Source organism: Schistocerca cancellata, chromosome 1 (assembly GCF_023864275.1).
Source record: "Schistocerca cancellata isolate TAMUIC-IGC-003103 chromosome 1, iqSchCanc2.1, whole genome shotgun sequence".
Classification (NCBI taxonomy): Eukaryota; Metazoa; Arthropoda; class Insecta; order Orthoptera; family Acrididae; genus Schistocerca; species Schistocerca cancellata.
Genome location: NC_064626.1, coordinates 1,090,101,396 through 1,090,117,658, shown reverse-complemented (window position 1 = coordinate 1,090,117,658; position 16,263 = coordinate 1,090,101,396). Strand labels below are relative to the sequence as shown.

Sequence of the window (16,263 nt, the reverse complement as noted above, 5' to 3'; positions counted from 1 at the left end):
TTAAGACAATACGGGCCTTTTCTGTGCAGAGGCCGGCACCAGAGTTTTTATGGCTCCTTTGCCAGATCACGACGGAACAGGGAGCTAGTAAATTGATCCCTGCAGAGGAGGGGGAGTGCACCTCAGCTTTTCAGGCAGCCCTGACAATGTTTTTCCATTAGCCTTCCCAAGAATGCCATATCGACCTGTGAAACAAAACATTTCGCTTCGGGCATCATAATGGGTTAGTATCGACACTGATGTGCACTGCATAGACATTCTAAGATCTGCTGAATCCTTTGAAGGACACGTAGGCTCCCATGGTAGTGTTCCGATGTGAATTGTGAATCTATGTTTTGATTTGTGAGCTGACAGTGATGTCAAGGCGTGCACCGGAGGGCACCCATTTGGTGCCGAAATAGAGAAGACAGGTGGAAAAGGATCTGTTGGAGGGAGGCAGTATTGGGTATTAAAAAAACATGCTACTTTTGAAACGTACTGCCCATGCTCTGCCATTGGCGGAGTGTGCTTTTTGAAGGAACTACACATGGAGCACATAGTTTTTCATAAAGTACAAATGAGGAGGGTGGCAGTAAGTAGCAGGAAGCTGGAGAGAGAGGACAGTCATGGTCAGACAACTGAAGCGAAACTTGTAATCAAACAGAAGCGTAACTGTTGAGCAGTAGCCACATGGCCCACAATACACTTGTTGATTTTTGTTTTTTTTTGCTGTGAGGTAATCCGAGTGAATTGTCTGACTGAGAGCCTTGGCTCGCATGGCATCACAATTTTGTGTCTGGTTTGGAGACATAGTTCTGTGACCTATATCGACGAATGGGCTACTTTGATTGAGTCACAACTGTGGTGCACAGTTCACCACATGGCAGACTCTACATGCTGCATGGTAAACACTGGGCTGTTCCATCTTGATAGGAATTCTAGGTGAATTTCTCACTGCATACGGTGTTCGCCTCAGCAGTTGTAGCACCACATATATAAAGAGCATTAGCTCTGTCAATCAAGTGAATTTTCAGTCAATAGTGTTATCCACCTTTTAAGTGGGAACTGTGGTGTATTAACTTCACCTATTCCTGAACTTTGTCAGCTGCAAAATGCAGCTCAATTAATTTCACCTCTGTGTAATCGCACTTGACATCCATAATTTCATTAGAAGTCAGACTATATTAACACTTTTAATTAATTTATGTGGGAGATACTTTCAGCAGTTGAAACAGTGTTACATTACGTCCACTGCAATTTCAACATCAGGACCAAAATATTGTTTACAGTCAGATCTCCATTGTGCATAGTTTTATAGTGGTGCAGCTGAAGGTTGGTTCTGTCATATGATGTATTACTTAACAGACAGATGTAAGGAGTGGTATTCCATATTTATTACTCACCCCTCAGACCTTTTGTAGTATCATGCAGAAAAACAACCAATGTACAATTTTCATCCTGCTGCATTAATATTCTATCAGCTTTTGGATTCTGTGTCATTTCATACGCCTGCACATTGATCATTGGCATCCTATCTGAGAAGGACATCTGCAACTGATAATTAATTTAGAGAGATCTGCTTCAGCTGCACTATATTTATTCAAACTGTGGCTGGTTTCGAGACTTTAACATCCCATCTCCAGGTGTGTGAAATTATATTATTTAGTAATACAGGGCTATTCAAAAAGAAGGAACAGATTTCAAACATTTATTGCTTCCAAATGACAAAAGATAGAAACACATTCCTGGAAAGAGAAAAGTTCAAATTTTTATGCATTCAATGTGAGCACCAAAATGGTGGCTCATTTCCTGCCACACACAAAGCAATTAGTCTCTCGTTATCAAATTCACAGCTGCAACAATGTGAAGTCATGGACTTCCAAGAGCATCAGGCATAGGGATAAAAACATGGTCTTTTACGTAACTCAACAGATAAAAGTCACAATGTATGAGGTCTGGAGACCTGGGAGGCCAGTGGCGATGAAGTTCTGCTCCTCCTCTTCCAATCCAACGTCCTGGAATGGTGTCTTACAGGTAAAGTCAGAAGTGCTTAGAGAATTCTCTAAGTACTTCCAATGTTATCTGAATGACACTATTTCAGGATGTTAGATTGGATTAGGAGGAGCATAAGATGAATTTCATCACCTGTTGCCTTCCAGGTCTCCAGACCTCATACCTTGTGACTTTTATCTGTTGAGTTACGTAAAAGACCATGTTTTTATCCCTATGTCTGACGCTCTTGGAAGTCTGTGACTTCAGATTGTTGAAGCTGTGAATTTGATAACAAGAGACTAGTTGCTTTGTGTGTGTGGCAGGAAATGAGCCACCATTTTGGTGCTGTCATTGAATGCATAAAAATTTGACCTTTTCTCTTTCCAGGAACATTGGAATTGTGTTTCTACCTATCATAGTTTGGAAACAAAAAAATATTTGAAATCAGTTCTTTCTTTTTGAATATCCCTGTACATAACTGTGGTCAGATCAGACAATGCAAAAGTTCCAATCACTGCATGTTGGCAGAAACTGTCTGCCTCTGGGCAGCCACATGGTACGAATGCCAACCGCTACTGCGTAGACAGCCATGCCAGAGGTTTGGCACTGCACTTCCAGATCTTTAGAATTTAATTACTAAAACAAATGATATGATGTACTCATCCCTGAAGAGAAGATAAAAGTCACAGCAACAATGAATTAGTGTGAATACAAGATATGGAAAAGAAATTTGGAAGTCGTAAGGAACTTATGAGTAAAATTTTGTATTATTGTGCAATTTTTACAATATTATGATTCATCCAAAAGTCCTTCTTTCGAATCACACACACACACACACACACACACACACACACACACACACACACACACACACACGACCACTGTCTCTGGTTGCCGAGGCCAGACTGTGAGCAACAGTGCATTGTGGGAGGAGCAATCTGGATAGCTGGGGTAAGTAGGAGACTAGGGGGGGGATAGGAGGTTAGGGGACGGTTAAGTGCTGCTTGCGGGAGCAAACAAGGATAATATGGGGAGAGGGTAGAGCAGCCAGGTGCAGTCTGGAGGTTAGATGGAGGGGTGCGGTGGGTGTGGGGATGGGGCGGAGGAGCAGAAAGGGGAAGAAGTAAAAAGACTGTAAATGTGTCGATGGAGTAGAAGGCTATGTAGTGCTGGAGTGGGAAAGGGAAGGCGATAGGTGGGTGAAGGACAGCAACTAATGAAGGTTGAGGTCAAGAGGGTTACAGGAACATAGGATATATTGCAGGGAGAGTTCCCACCAGTGCTATTCAGAAAAGCTGGTGTCGGTAGGAAGGATCCAGATGGCACAGGCTGTGAAGCTATCATTGAAATGAATAAAGTTCTGCTGGTGCCATCTGGATCCCTCCTACCAACATTAGCTTTTCCGAATTGCACAGGTGGGAATTCTCCCTGCAATATATCCTACATTCTAGTAATTCTTCTGACCTCAACCTTCGTTAGTCACTGTCCTTCATCCACCTGTCCCCTTCCTTGTTCTCACTCGAACACTACACAGCCTTCTCACGAATGCGTCCATAGTTTTTTAATTTCATCCTTTTCTGCTCCCCCCGTCTAACCTCCCAACTACATCTAGCTGCCCTACCTTCTCCAAAACTCATCCCTATATGCTCCCACATGCAGCACTTCATTGTCCTATCCGTCCCTGCACCAGCCTCCTCCTTACCCCCACCACTAAGATTGCTTTTCCACTGTCCTGTCCGTCCCTGCACCAGCCTCCTCCTTACCCCCACCAATAAGACTGCTTTTCCTAACATGCATTGTTGCTGGCAGTCTGGCAATGGCAGCCAGAGACAGTGGTCACATGTGTGAGTTGTGTATGAGTGTGTGTGTGTGTGTGTGTGTGTGTGTGTGTGTGTGTGTGTGTGTGTGTGGATGGGCACGTGCGCATATGCTGTCTAATTCAGAAGAAGGCCTCTTTGTCGAAAACTTAGTTGTTTATAGGTCTTTTATGTGCCTGTCCGCAACTCAACATCTCTACCATATGGTAAGTAGCAATCTATCATTTTCACAATATCGTAATTATTCTATCCTGTGTTATTTTTACTTTCTTTTTGACTGGATTCAGTTTAGTGCACAAAAAATATTTCATGACAGAGCCTGTTTCAATTTCCATGGAAGACATAATCAGTCTACCAATGCTGTAATTGTAATAGCTTTTTTCATTACTAATTTTGAGCCATGTTCATTATCAAGAGATATGTGAATATAACTGTGAATATAATTTTCACAATATCGTAATTATTCTATCCTGTGTTATTTTTACTTTCTGTTTGACTGGATTCTGTTTAGTGCACAAAAAATATTTCATGACAGAGACTGTTTGAATTTCCATGGAAGACATAATGAGTCTACCAATGCTGTAATTGTAATAGCTTATTTCATTACTAATTTTGAGCCATGTTCATTATCAAGAGATATGTGAATATAACTGAGCTTGCAAAAATACTTGAATTTGACACTAAAATTAAGTTGCTAGAATACTCAGATCACTTCACTTTCATTTGTATGCGTACTGCCTTACATGGTTGCTTTGACGTCAATGTGCGTACAAGCTATACGATTTGAATATGCATTTGTATGTTGATTTTTTAATATTAGTATAATGCCAGTTAGGTATCCCTAGAGCATCAAAGCAGAGCGCAGCACACCAATCTATTTGTGAACTGTTATATCAGCGACTTATTTTATTTGTGTGCTTTTAGTTTAAATTCTCAAATTTCTTGCATATTTGTGTATTTACGAGGCACAGTTCCACATTTTAGTAACTGTCTAGTGTATATTTCTACCATCTTTAGCATGGATAAGGACTGTGATTAATGGGTTCAGATGCAAGCTCAGTTGGTGACTCTTCGCTCAGAGCTCCAGGCGGGGCGGGGCTGGCTTTATTCAAGCAGCTTGAGGCTGTTGCCAGTAGGCACGACTGTGGGAGCCTGGAGATGGGGTATAAGAGATGACCACCACGGCCCATCCATCCTACGATCAGTCCACTGCTGTGCCACTCCACTTACTGCCAGCATTGAGGTTGACCCTCATCTGTGATCATGTGGGAGGTCATCTGAATGTGCGGCAAGCACCGAAAGACTTTCTGAGGGGAAGGCACGATCGAAAAGCCTCCCCAGTTCATCTGAGAAACATGTTTCAGGTATTAGCTGGTAAAGATCCTGAACCAGATGCAGGTGCTTGCCTGTTTCAGAAGAAGCCTTCGGACCTCCAAGATGTGGGCATTCACAGAAGGTGGAATTACTGGCAGCTGGGAACTTCAATCTTAGGTGTATAATGGAGCTCAGTAGGGATTTGGCTGCCCTAGCGGGGACTGAGTCCATGGTGTACCCTGTGTGCTTCTGGATGCCATGAAGAGCACTGGGTCCAGTGGTAGCTCATGTCAGTGTTCATGATACCAGTCGCTTTGGATTGTGATGATGATGATTTTTCAGATTGTGGAGCGCTCAACTGCGCAGTTATTAGTGCCCATACTAATTCCCAACCTTTACTCAGTACTCTTTGGTACAGAGACACGTGGAGGGTTTGAAATGAGAGGCTCAGGCAGTTTTGCAGCCCTGTAGACTGCAGATTTCTAAGACTTGAGTCGTAAGGCATTTGGGTTTTGCATTCCGCTTAATAGGAGTCCATTACACATAGGAGGCAACTATACCAGCATTGGGAGCTATGGGGAGAGGACTTGTCAGTTTTTCAGGTTAGAAAGTCTTGGGGAAACACTGCTGCTATCTAAACTTTATTTTCAAAGTGGAATGAGTCACAAATGATGCCTCTCTTTACTTTTGAAAGAGTATGAGTCACTGATTGGTGCCCCAATAATAGGAATATTATTTTCCAGCATCCTTCAGCATGTACGCTAACTGACAAACTCATACTCCTATAATGTCAGTTTATACAGTTACAAATGTAATATCTGAAGCAATAGCACACTCAGACTCCTCAAATAATGGATTGACATCCTTCAATGATTCAACTAAGATATACGCTGTACTAAAAGAATGTATGTTCGAGAATAGTAACTCCAGTAGTGACGCAATGCGGACACCAGTGCTGGAAAACTCACCTGTGGGATATGGTCTTCGGGGATCACCTTGCTGCCATGTCAATGGAGCGCAAACAGCATTTGAAGCACTAATTCGGTGAGCAAACTTTATTAAGTCCTCTGATGGAACAGGCCTTTTGTTGGCCCTTGCAATTGACTGCAGTTTTTGTTTTGCTTGAAATATAGCAGTGGCCTGTTAGAGAGGAAAAAAAAAATTCAAATGAAAGGTATTATACTTACTTCTAAAAGACTGTAAATCAGTAAGCTACATAAAAAGTGAAGAGATGAAACATTCTCAACTCCTGTAAAACCTAAATACATCTATACTTCGAAAGGCGCCTAACAGTGTGTAATGGTAGGAACTTTTGGTAAAAAAAGAGGCACTTAACTGGATCCAAGTTAAGACCCTATATCACAGTTATCAGACTGAAAACATTACATGGGAAGGATGACTGTCAGTATGCCTGTGTACGAAATCCGACAATATTGTGAAAAATATAGATTTTTAGTCATGATGTACAGGAGATGTAGAGTCACAGACTTCCACAACAAAAAGACTGCTAAACAGGTGAGCTGTTGGAGAAATGGGCTTCATCTAAAGTAGGTAAAACACACACACACACACACACACACACACACACACACATACAGACAGACAAGCACAACACACACAAACATGACCCCTGTCTTCAGAGACAACGGCCATTTGTGTGTGTGTGTGTGTGTGTGTGTGTGTGTGTGTGTGTGTTGTCTACTTCAAAAGAAGACCTATTGGCCAAAAGCTCATGTTTAGCAGTCTTTCTGTCATGCCTGTCAGTGACTCACCATCTCCTCCAACCTCAGTTGTCAGACACAATGGTTATGTGAGTTGGGCTTGCGTGAATGAAAGCAAAAATGGCAAAATGCACCACTCTTCTACATATTTTCTTTATATCCTCTATTAATATTATTAAGTGAGGGTCCCAGAATAAGAAGTGCTCAAGACTTGGTCGAATGAGTGTTTTGTGAATCACTTTTTTCTTAGGTGAATTACACTTCCTAGGCTTCTTCTTTTGAATCTGAAGTTGGCATCTGCTTCCAACTATTTTTGTGTGTCATTTATCATTACTCCCAGCATTTTATGGTAGATGTTGTTTTCACTAGTTAATAACCAATCATGTAATCAAACACTAATGAGTGTGATGATGATGATGTTTGGTTTGTGGGGCGCTCAACTGCGTGGTTATCAGCGCCCGTACAATTACCCAGTCTTTGCTCAGTCCAATTTCGCCACTTTCCTGGATGATGATGAAATGATGAGGACAACACGAACACCCAGTCATCTCGAGGCAGGTGAAAATCCCTGACCCCGCCGGGAATCGAACCCGGGACCCCGTGCTCGGGAAGCGAGAACGCTACCGCGAGACCACGAGCGGCGGACACTAACTAATGAGTGTGTCTGCCTATTTATGCACAATACATACATGAATAAATTTATGTTGATGCTTAACTGCCAATCCCCACAACAAGCATCAGTGTTCTGCTTTGTTATTGGCAATCCAACAAGCTGCTAACAATTTCATCAGATTCCTGCACTGGCCTTTCAGAAGTCAAGGACTAGGCATCAACCTGGCCACAGTTATCTATGGCCCTATGGATCTCATCAACCAACAAAGTGAGCAGAATTCCACATCATTGTTTTCGGAATCAATGTTGATTCCTATCAAAAAGATCATAACACATAAAATATGTTTCATTGACTATCCGATAAGAAGTATCCGGAAATATGAGATAGGCAACTGGAAAGGAAAGAAAGGAGGGGTAGGGCAATAATGAGGACAGGGAGGGTGGGACTGGAAAGAGGGGATGAGTGGATGAGAAGACAAAATATTATAAGAAACCATAAGCAGTAATACACAGTGAATCCATAATTAAAGTTAGTCAAATGACCCAAAATAATCAAAATTCAATAGATGACCAGGATGTTTGGACAACATGGTTGTGGAGAAACAGTGATTGCTATAAATTAACTCAGTATTAAGGAAACAGTCTTAATCGGATTTTTTATTTATTTAGTGCCGACCAGTTTCAGCCCATCGCAGGGGCCATCTTCAGGGCGAACATAAGGTCGACTGCTGCTGGTGTCACGTCTACCAAGGTGTGGCAGGAGACGACTAGGATGTTGAAGATATGTTTAATAATGGTGGTGTCTGCTTACTAACTCTTATAATCTGTACATCTTTTTAAGTCTTCCAATTTTTCGAGTAACTTCCAGCTCTCTCACAAACCATCACCCCCTTTCCAGCTCCCTCACAAACCATCACCACCATCCTGTTCCTCCCAACACCCCCTCAAATATGTCTCTTATGTACTACCAGTTTGCGTCATATCCTGGTTCTTAAGAGTTTCTATTTTATATATTTTGTATATTAGTAAGTCTTTATACACAATGGCACATTAGCATCTTTTATATTTTTACCGTTATCTATGGCAACACAAATTTATAAATTTTTTTATCTGCTCTGTAGTGAGTCCCTAGGTCCAATCAGCGTACTGCTTTCTCAGAATCCAAGAGTGGTAGATGGCACTCACACCTTGCGCTCCTGTTGTTATCTGTGCACCACACTGGTTTACAATGTTCAGTGGCCCACTGTTACCTGGACTCCACATTTCGTCACAGAGGCTACGTTGTCCTTTAACCCAGGAAGCCAATTCTGACAGCCTTACTACCATGCAGAATAAATGTTCATTCCTCACACACCAGTACCTTCTGATAAGTGTTCTCCTTAGGTCTTGTTTCCTTCATATTATTTATGATGGTGAGACACTTTGTCTCACAGAGACTTTCATTTTAGGAACACACCTACTATTCCTGATGACACATACATAGGTGTTGTCAAAATGGGAGCACCAGACACTGGTGTATTCTTCGATGTCATCTCAATGTTCAGATGTTCAACATTCTAGACACAGTTTCACATAGCACATGAATCCAACATTATTATTTTAATTATTCACTCAGTTAGATCTACTTGTAACTCCTAGTTGACCTCCCTCACCCAATTTTTATAACATTTTTATATTAGGGGCATTGGCACTCTCTGAACGTAAAGTATCACCGACAACTGGCTTTATTCAGGTGGACTTAAATTGGTGGTTGTGTCAGTACTGCTCACTGCACTTTGGAATATCCATGGAGATATTTAGATAACATAGGACATTAGACTTTATAAGTATTTTTATAGTCTCTGAGTGACTACAATAAAACTGCTTATGTGGGGAAACTGGCTCTCGATCAGTTTTACCAATGCCATTCAAAACCTCAGCATAATTTAATTTGTTTGAGTGTTCCTTTCAGTGTGTACAATTATTTTAGTTGTGGATGTCCTACTTACAAAACAGTCCGCATCAAATATAAAATTAAGACTAATTTTTACAGTTGACGTCTTTAAAATTTAATTCCGTATATTTTAGAAATATGCTTAAGTACTAATGTCAGCCCTGTTTATTTCAAGTAGTTTGGCCATCTTGTACAATGAGTGAGTGAGTAACCAGTCATGCATCTTAGCTTTGAAAGTATTATAGGGCAATGTCCAAGCTAATATTGAAAATTTACAAGAATTTGTGGGCATGTCATTTTGTGAGAGTTTACAGTCTTTGCGAGTTCGTGTCTCGGCATAATAAAGTTCAGTTTACCTCTGGAATTGTGAGGGTGTATAGTCTCTCTACTGTTGAACTCACTTATGAAATAAGGCAACACTGAGCAGATGTATGGACTATCTTGATAAAGAGTGGACAGCACTTTTCATTAGATTTCACTCTGCTCATTACTCTGATTACTGCTACTGCTAATTCTCCTTCTCCTCTTTCTTCTTCTTCTTTTTTTACTGACATGGTGATACGTTCCTCTCAGTTCAATTTCAAATCAATTTGAAAGCCTAACAATTATACTGATTTACGTTCCACAGCTGTAGCTAAGCCCAGAATTGCTTCCTATGTTTTATCAAGATCATAGAGGAGTTCATTGGGAAAAAACACACTTCACTGCTAGTTCTAATTTTTCCTGCTTTGCCTATTGCAGTTCTCCCATGTCATAGCGTGTTTTGAGCAGTGTTGTGTCATCTACATAACACAAGACTGAAACTGCTCCCATATGGTAAGTTGGATCGTTAATTGCAATGACAAACAGAAAGGGACCTAGGACAGAGTCCTGTGGCACTCCAGTCCAATCTTCCTTCATAGAGGAGCATCTATTTTTAACTGATTCAATGTGCCTCCTGTTGTTTGGCTGTAACTTGATTATGGTTAAAATTGGCATGTATGCCATAATATCCCGGTTTTGCAAGTAGAGTGTTAAATTGTATACAGTCAAAGGCTTTGCTGAGGTAAAGTGCAACTAATACCAGATCCTTAAGTTTAAATGTAATTAACACCTGGTTAACAACTTCAATGACAGCAGCAGTGGTATTTCTCCCATGTTGGAACCCAAGCTGCCTGCTGGAGAGGAGATCATGCTTTCCAAAATAGTTATTTAGCCGGTTGTACATTAGATTCTCAAAAACTTTGGAGAAAACTGGGACAATTGAAATACTTTTGGGACAGGTGATTATGTCCCTTTTGAAATATTGGTACCACTTTAGCAATTTTGAGTGCATCAGGGAAAACTCCAGATTCTAAACATACAACAAAAATGATGGAAAGAGGCTGACAGATATGATGTATTATTTTTTAAAATAACGTTGTTAGAGAACCAATAATAGTCCTTACTTCTTGAGTTTGAGAACCTTGACACAGCTTTTATAATATCCGGGTGACAACATTCCAGTGGAGGCATTCATCTTATGAGGCTCGACGCCCAAAAGATCTAAAGCACAAGTGCCTTTAGCCTAATTTTGTATTTCTACTCTTCCACTGAGGTTTGAATGTAAGCATCTACTTCTCCTAGGTCCAGCGATGCATATTGTGTGTGGGTTTGGGATTTTTCTGAGCTAATGATGTCCCATGCTGGTTTCCATTTGTTGGGAGCACCTTCAATGTAACATACACATTCAAGTGCTTTGGCCATGATCAGTTTGTCTTTACAGTTCTTTTTACACCATAAATAAGCTCTATAAGAAAAGCCATACTGCTCAAGACCTTATTTACAATAATTTATATATATTCTGTGTAAGTCTGAGCATCTCTTCCTTACAGTGAGCCAGCTCAACCATACAACATTTTAGCTGTTTCTTTTTCTATTTATTCTTAGGGCTAATTTTTATTAATGCAGAAGTAACATAATTATGTGAGCTTCTGCGGGAAATTATCAAAAACTGCTTCTCAGACACCCTTCCTAGGTTGTGTGTTCTATACAAACTCCCAACTAACATCTGCTACTATGTCAATAAATAAATTAATATAATCAAAAAATAGAAAATCCAGGATGGAATGTAACAATATTATGAGAAGGAAAGTTGCTACTCACCATATAGTGGAGATGCTGAGTCGCAGATAGGCACAACAAAAAGACTCTCACAATTATAGCTTTCGGCCATTAAGGCCTTAGTAAACAATATACATACATACGCACACGCACAAGCACTCACGAAAATATAATTCACATGCAAGAATCGTGTGTGTGAGTTGCGTTTGCATAAGTGTGTCCATGTGCATATGTGTGTCTATTGTTGATGATGGCTTAATGGCCGAAAGCTATAATTGTGAGTGTCTTTTTGTAGTGCCTATCTGCGACTCAGTATCTCTGCTATATGGTGAGTAGCAACTTTCCTTTTCATAATATTGTTAATAAATTAATCTATTCATATTTCTGGCTTCTTATCTGTGTAGCATTAGACTTGATGCTGGCTGATGTGTCTGACTTAGACAAACGATCACAGCAGAATGTTAAGAAATAGTGGGTCACGATCTGCTAGTGCATCACTACCAAGTCTGGCATCATACATATCTATAGAAAAATTAACTAAAATATCATCCCAGCAGGCACTATTCCCTGCAAATCTGTAATTGTAAAATTTAAATTTTGTAACATGTTCATCATTTCAGTGTTAAACAACCACAGATAATGACTTTTGATTTAGATTTTAAAATTTTCCCCATAAGCAGCTCAAATCTTTCAAAAATTTTACATCTCCTCCTACTGGAGATCTGTACAAGCTGTCAACCTGCATTAAATCGTATACAGTTAAATTCTCCATCTAGTTTATCACAGTAAGAGATAAAACCTGGTGTAAACCATTTTAGAACCTCTAAGGCTGGAGCTTCATCTGTGGTAATGCTTACAAGCTTGTGGATATGCATTTTCTCAGTTAGGATGAGTTGCTCCATGGCAAAAAAAGAAAAATATATATCCTCTTGTATGATCTTCCAAATAAATCACTTTAGAAGGTTATTCTTTGACAGTAAATGTATTAAAAATCATCCTTATGGAAAACGGCAAATGAGCAGTGCCTGTTGCATTAGTGGACCCATCCAATTGCATGAAAAACAGCAATACTCATCCAGGTCTGTTTTCACTTAGAAAAAACATCATTAGACATTGTTTCATCTCTTCTTATGACTTTTCTTAATGGAAGTTGAAGGGATGCAATGCAGCCACTTTTTCAGACTTGTTTTTGAAATTCAGAACAACTCACCAGCAGCTCAAAATGCTTCTTTTCAAGTGCATCACTTGATGTCTTTCTTCTGATCAACTATGCACAACTATGTATGTACATTCGTGCATAGGCAATTTTCTCGAAATGGGAGGCTGTGTGTAAAAGCTTAGTGCTTCCCGGGTTTGGTGGGAATCTCTTGCACTATTTAGGGAGACAACGGGTGGCTGGGGACCATGTGTGTTTCACTTTGTAGTGCGTTTACGTTAAGCAGTGAGGTAATTTATGTGCAATAATGACTGTTGACTCCAAAGGAAGCATGCTTAAATTTATAGATGACTACAGACATAGAGAAGTCATATGAAATGCCACTTCTAAAGACTGTTTGAATAATAATTCGAGGTGTAATACCCTCAGCATCAAGTGTTAGATAAAGAGTCTCCAGTAACATATCGTAAATTTTGAAGAAGGAAAAGAGAGAAGAACAAGCCAGAAATTCATGAGAAGTGTATGTAAGAAGTGTGTGTGAATATTCATGCAATGACAACTTAATAGCACAAGAACTGAGCAACCTGACATCTGAACAAAATAAAGGATAGGGTATGTATAGCACTTCAAAAAAATTACTAGAAACTGAAAAGAAGGATATTGATCAATGCAAAAAATACAAAATTGGAAAACATAACCTCTGTTCTAATGAATTCTGGCGTCAACGAAATTCCCAAACTTGTCGAGGCCAAGGATGTTAATCTACACATAATCTTTCATTATTAAAGCTGTGTAAACAACTTTTTCATAGAATAAAATACACATGACATGGCGAAACTTAATTAACCGTCACATAATGGATAATAACCTCACTCAAGCATTTCTCAGTTTCAGGGATCATCGAAATGCTTTGTTTTGAAATGGATAGTAAAAAGATAAAATTAATACATAATTCACCAGTTACTAGCTACTGAAGTGTTACTGTTCAGGCTTACCACTGCAGTTTCTCAAGCAGCAAATCTGAAATTTGCAAACAAAAGATTGTCACCACCTTGTATTTGTTGTTCCTCTGTTATTTAGATACTTCTTTGCCCACAGTCACCTTTGAGTTTTCTTTTTCTGATCTCTTTTTATCACAAAGTGCACAACAAAAACTCCCAAGTAAAAAAGGGGATCCATAGCAGACTGCCTGTGCAATAAGGCAGTATAGGACAAGAGAATGTCCTTGGGTAAATGCGTTCTTTCCACAAATTTTTATGCACTCCCTTTTTTCTCATGCGTCTGCGATTGAACGTGAAGAAAAAGGTATCATGTGGACATGCCTTTGCAAATGCACCATCTTCAAAGTACTTCCTCCTTTTCGCCAGTACATTCAGAATATGATTTTAGGGAACAGCTCATGGGATTAACACAGAAACACAATAAATGAGTAGAGGCATTCTCTGACAGAAATCTTAAGAAATACCCGCAGAGTTACGAATTGATGCACAATGCGGAGATGGACAAAGTCTTCTTGTGGTGGGAAGCAGAGAATAGGCCTGAGATGGTTTTGCTAGGAGTACAGTGAATATGTCAAACAGGCGAAGACGGAAAATACTAGCGATTTTTCCTCAGGTATCAGAACTGAAACACAGCTGGAGGAGATCAATATTGCAACTGAGAAATGGAGTGCCGTGGTGTCTTCTCCTTCGAGGTCAAATGCAACAGATTTGGATGAGCGGACCACATGAATAAGCAATGCTGTCAGCTACAATGCTTTGAATTTGATGAGATTGGGCATAGGACATGTGACTGCAAATGTGGAAAGCAGGACAGCCGCAATAGAATGAAGCAAGCTTTAAAAGCAAACAGGGGTGCCCTGACCTGACCATCACAGGTCATTACACACACACACACACACACACACACACACACACACACACACACACACAAAAAAAAAAGAGTACACTGCAAGGACGTGTGCAAAGACAGATTGTTGCTACATTGTTGCAGTGAATCATAAGAAACATAAATTCTTCGTAGACACATATGACATTTGTCAGTTTCAGTCTGGACCTATTGGGTAGGAAGAGACTTCAGTCTCTACGGTACGGGCTAACATGGCATGTATGACAATGGCGTGATATCAATGGGGACAAGATTGCTCACTTCTACCACTGGTTCTGAAACATTTAAGGACCATATTGAGGTGTTGCCACACTTTGATGAGGTGTACTGGACAATTCTTGGACTCGATTTTCTAAATAAGCATCATGCCTACGATTGAGCTTGGTGGAACTTTATTTCCACTATGGAAGAGAGCTGATGGTGAAACAATGTCACAAGGTGCGCCTGTCATGAACGTGTTACCAGCTAAACTGCATACATGTATATCAAAGGTTAATTCATGGGATATCATACCAGTAGGTACAGGGAAATTGATCTAGGTTAGTGTAGGTACCGACTCACCAAGGGAATTGTTATTCATGGAAGAGCTATCGGCCTGCAACGACGAGCTATATAAGTTGCACTGTATGGTGCATAGGAGCACAGTGTGTGTTACAGATATAAATGGAAAATTTATAGTTCCTGTGAGCCTGGACAATTTTGACAAGGACAAGGTTAGTCTGCTAAAGGACCAAATGGTTGCCAGTTTGTCTTGGAATGGTTGCCACTCTATCTTGGAAGAAGAAAATGTTGAATGGTCAAGTGACAACTGCAGCCACAAGCATATGGTTAGCAATTCTGCACTATGTGATAAAAGTCAAACACTTGCAAGGAAAAGATATGAAAGACATGGAAACTTTATTGTTTCCATTTGTTTGTTATATATTTTTACGAACTTCAAACAGGAGCCACTTATTTTCAGTTATCTGTGTAGTTACTAGTTTAGTTTTGTAATTTCTTGCGTGCTTACTAGGCACAACCTTTTATTTTAATAACAGTGTAGCATACAGTACTGCCATTGTTATCGACACTTGTGTTGACCCTTGTATCGTACAGGCTATTGTTTGTTTTGGTTAGTATAGCTCAGTGTCGGTTAGATCGTCAGTGAGAGAGCACCTGGTGCTAATAGTGCGAGTATGCCATTCGTTTGTTACATATTTTTAAGAGCTTAAAACAGGAGTGACTTCAGTAATGGATAGGAACTGTGATTGCTGTGTACAGATGCGAGCTGAGTTGGTGACCCTTCACTCACAGCTCCAGGTGGTGTTGGCTTCTGTCACACAACTTGAGGCTGCTGCCAAGAGGCAGCTGTAGTCGAGTGGGAGATCATTCCAAAGTCTGGCAGGCAGTGGAACACTTTCCAAGGGGCCAATCATAGGGCATCCCTGGTTCATTTAATGAACAGGTTTCGGGTGTTATCTGTGGCTGATGAAGTCTCTAAGCCGGATGCAGTCGTTCACCCTGTTCCAGAGGAAACTTCTCAGCTCAAAAGGACTGGGCATTCACAGAGGGTGGGTTTGCTGGTAGTTGGGAGCTCCAATCTTTGGCGTGTAATGGGGCCCTTAGCAACATGGCTGCCAAGGAAGAGAAGGAAGCCAGTGTGCACTCTGTATGCATAATGGGAGGAGTCATTCCAGAAGTGGAAAGGGTGCTTCTGGATGCCACGAAGAGTACAGGGTGCAGCCACCTGCTCGTGTCGGTACCAATTTCGTCCGCTTTGGATTAGAGATG

At 40.5% G+C, this 16,263-nt stretch overlaps 1 protein-coding gene across 1 annotated transcript in view; it reads right to left on the bottom strand.

Annotated features, from left to right (window-relative positions):
• LOC126091381 (mediator of RNA polymerase II transcription subunit 4) overlaps nucleotides 1–16,263 on the bottom strand; it is a 73,347-nt gene that overhangs the window by 34,766 nt on the left and 22,318 nt on the right. Inside the window, exon 3 of the mRNA XM_049907056.1 lies at nucleotides 6,071–6,242. Coding sequence (XP_049763013.1) covers nucleotides 6,071–6,242 — 172 coding nt within the window. The remainder of the gene's footprint in view (nucleotides 1–6,070; nucleotides 6,243–16,263) is intronic.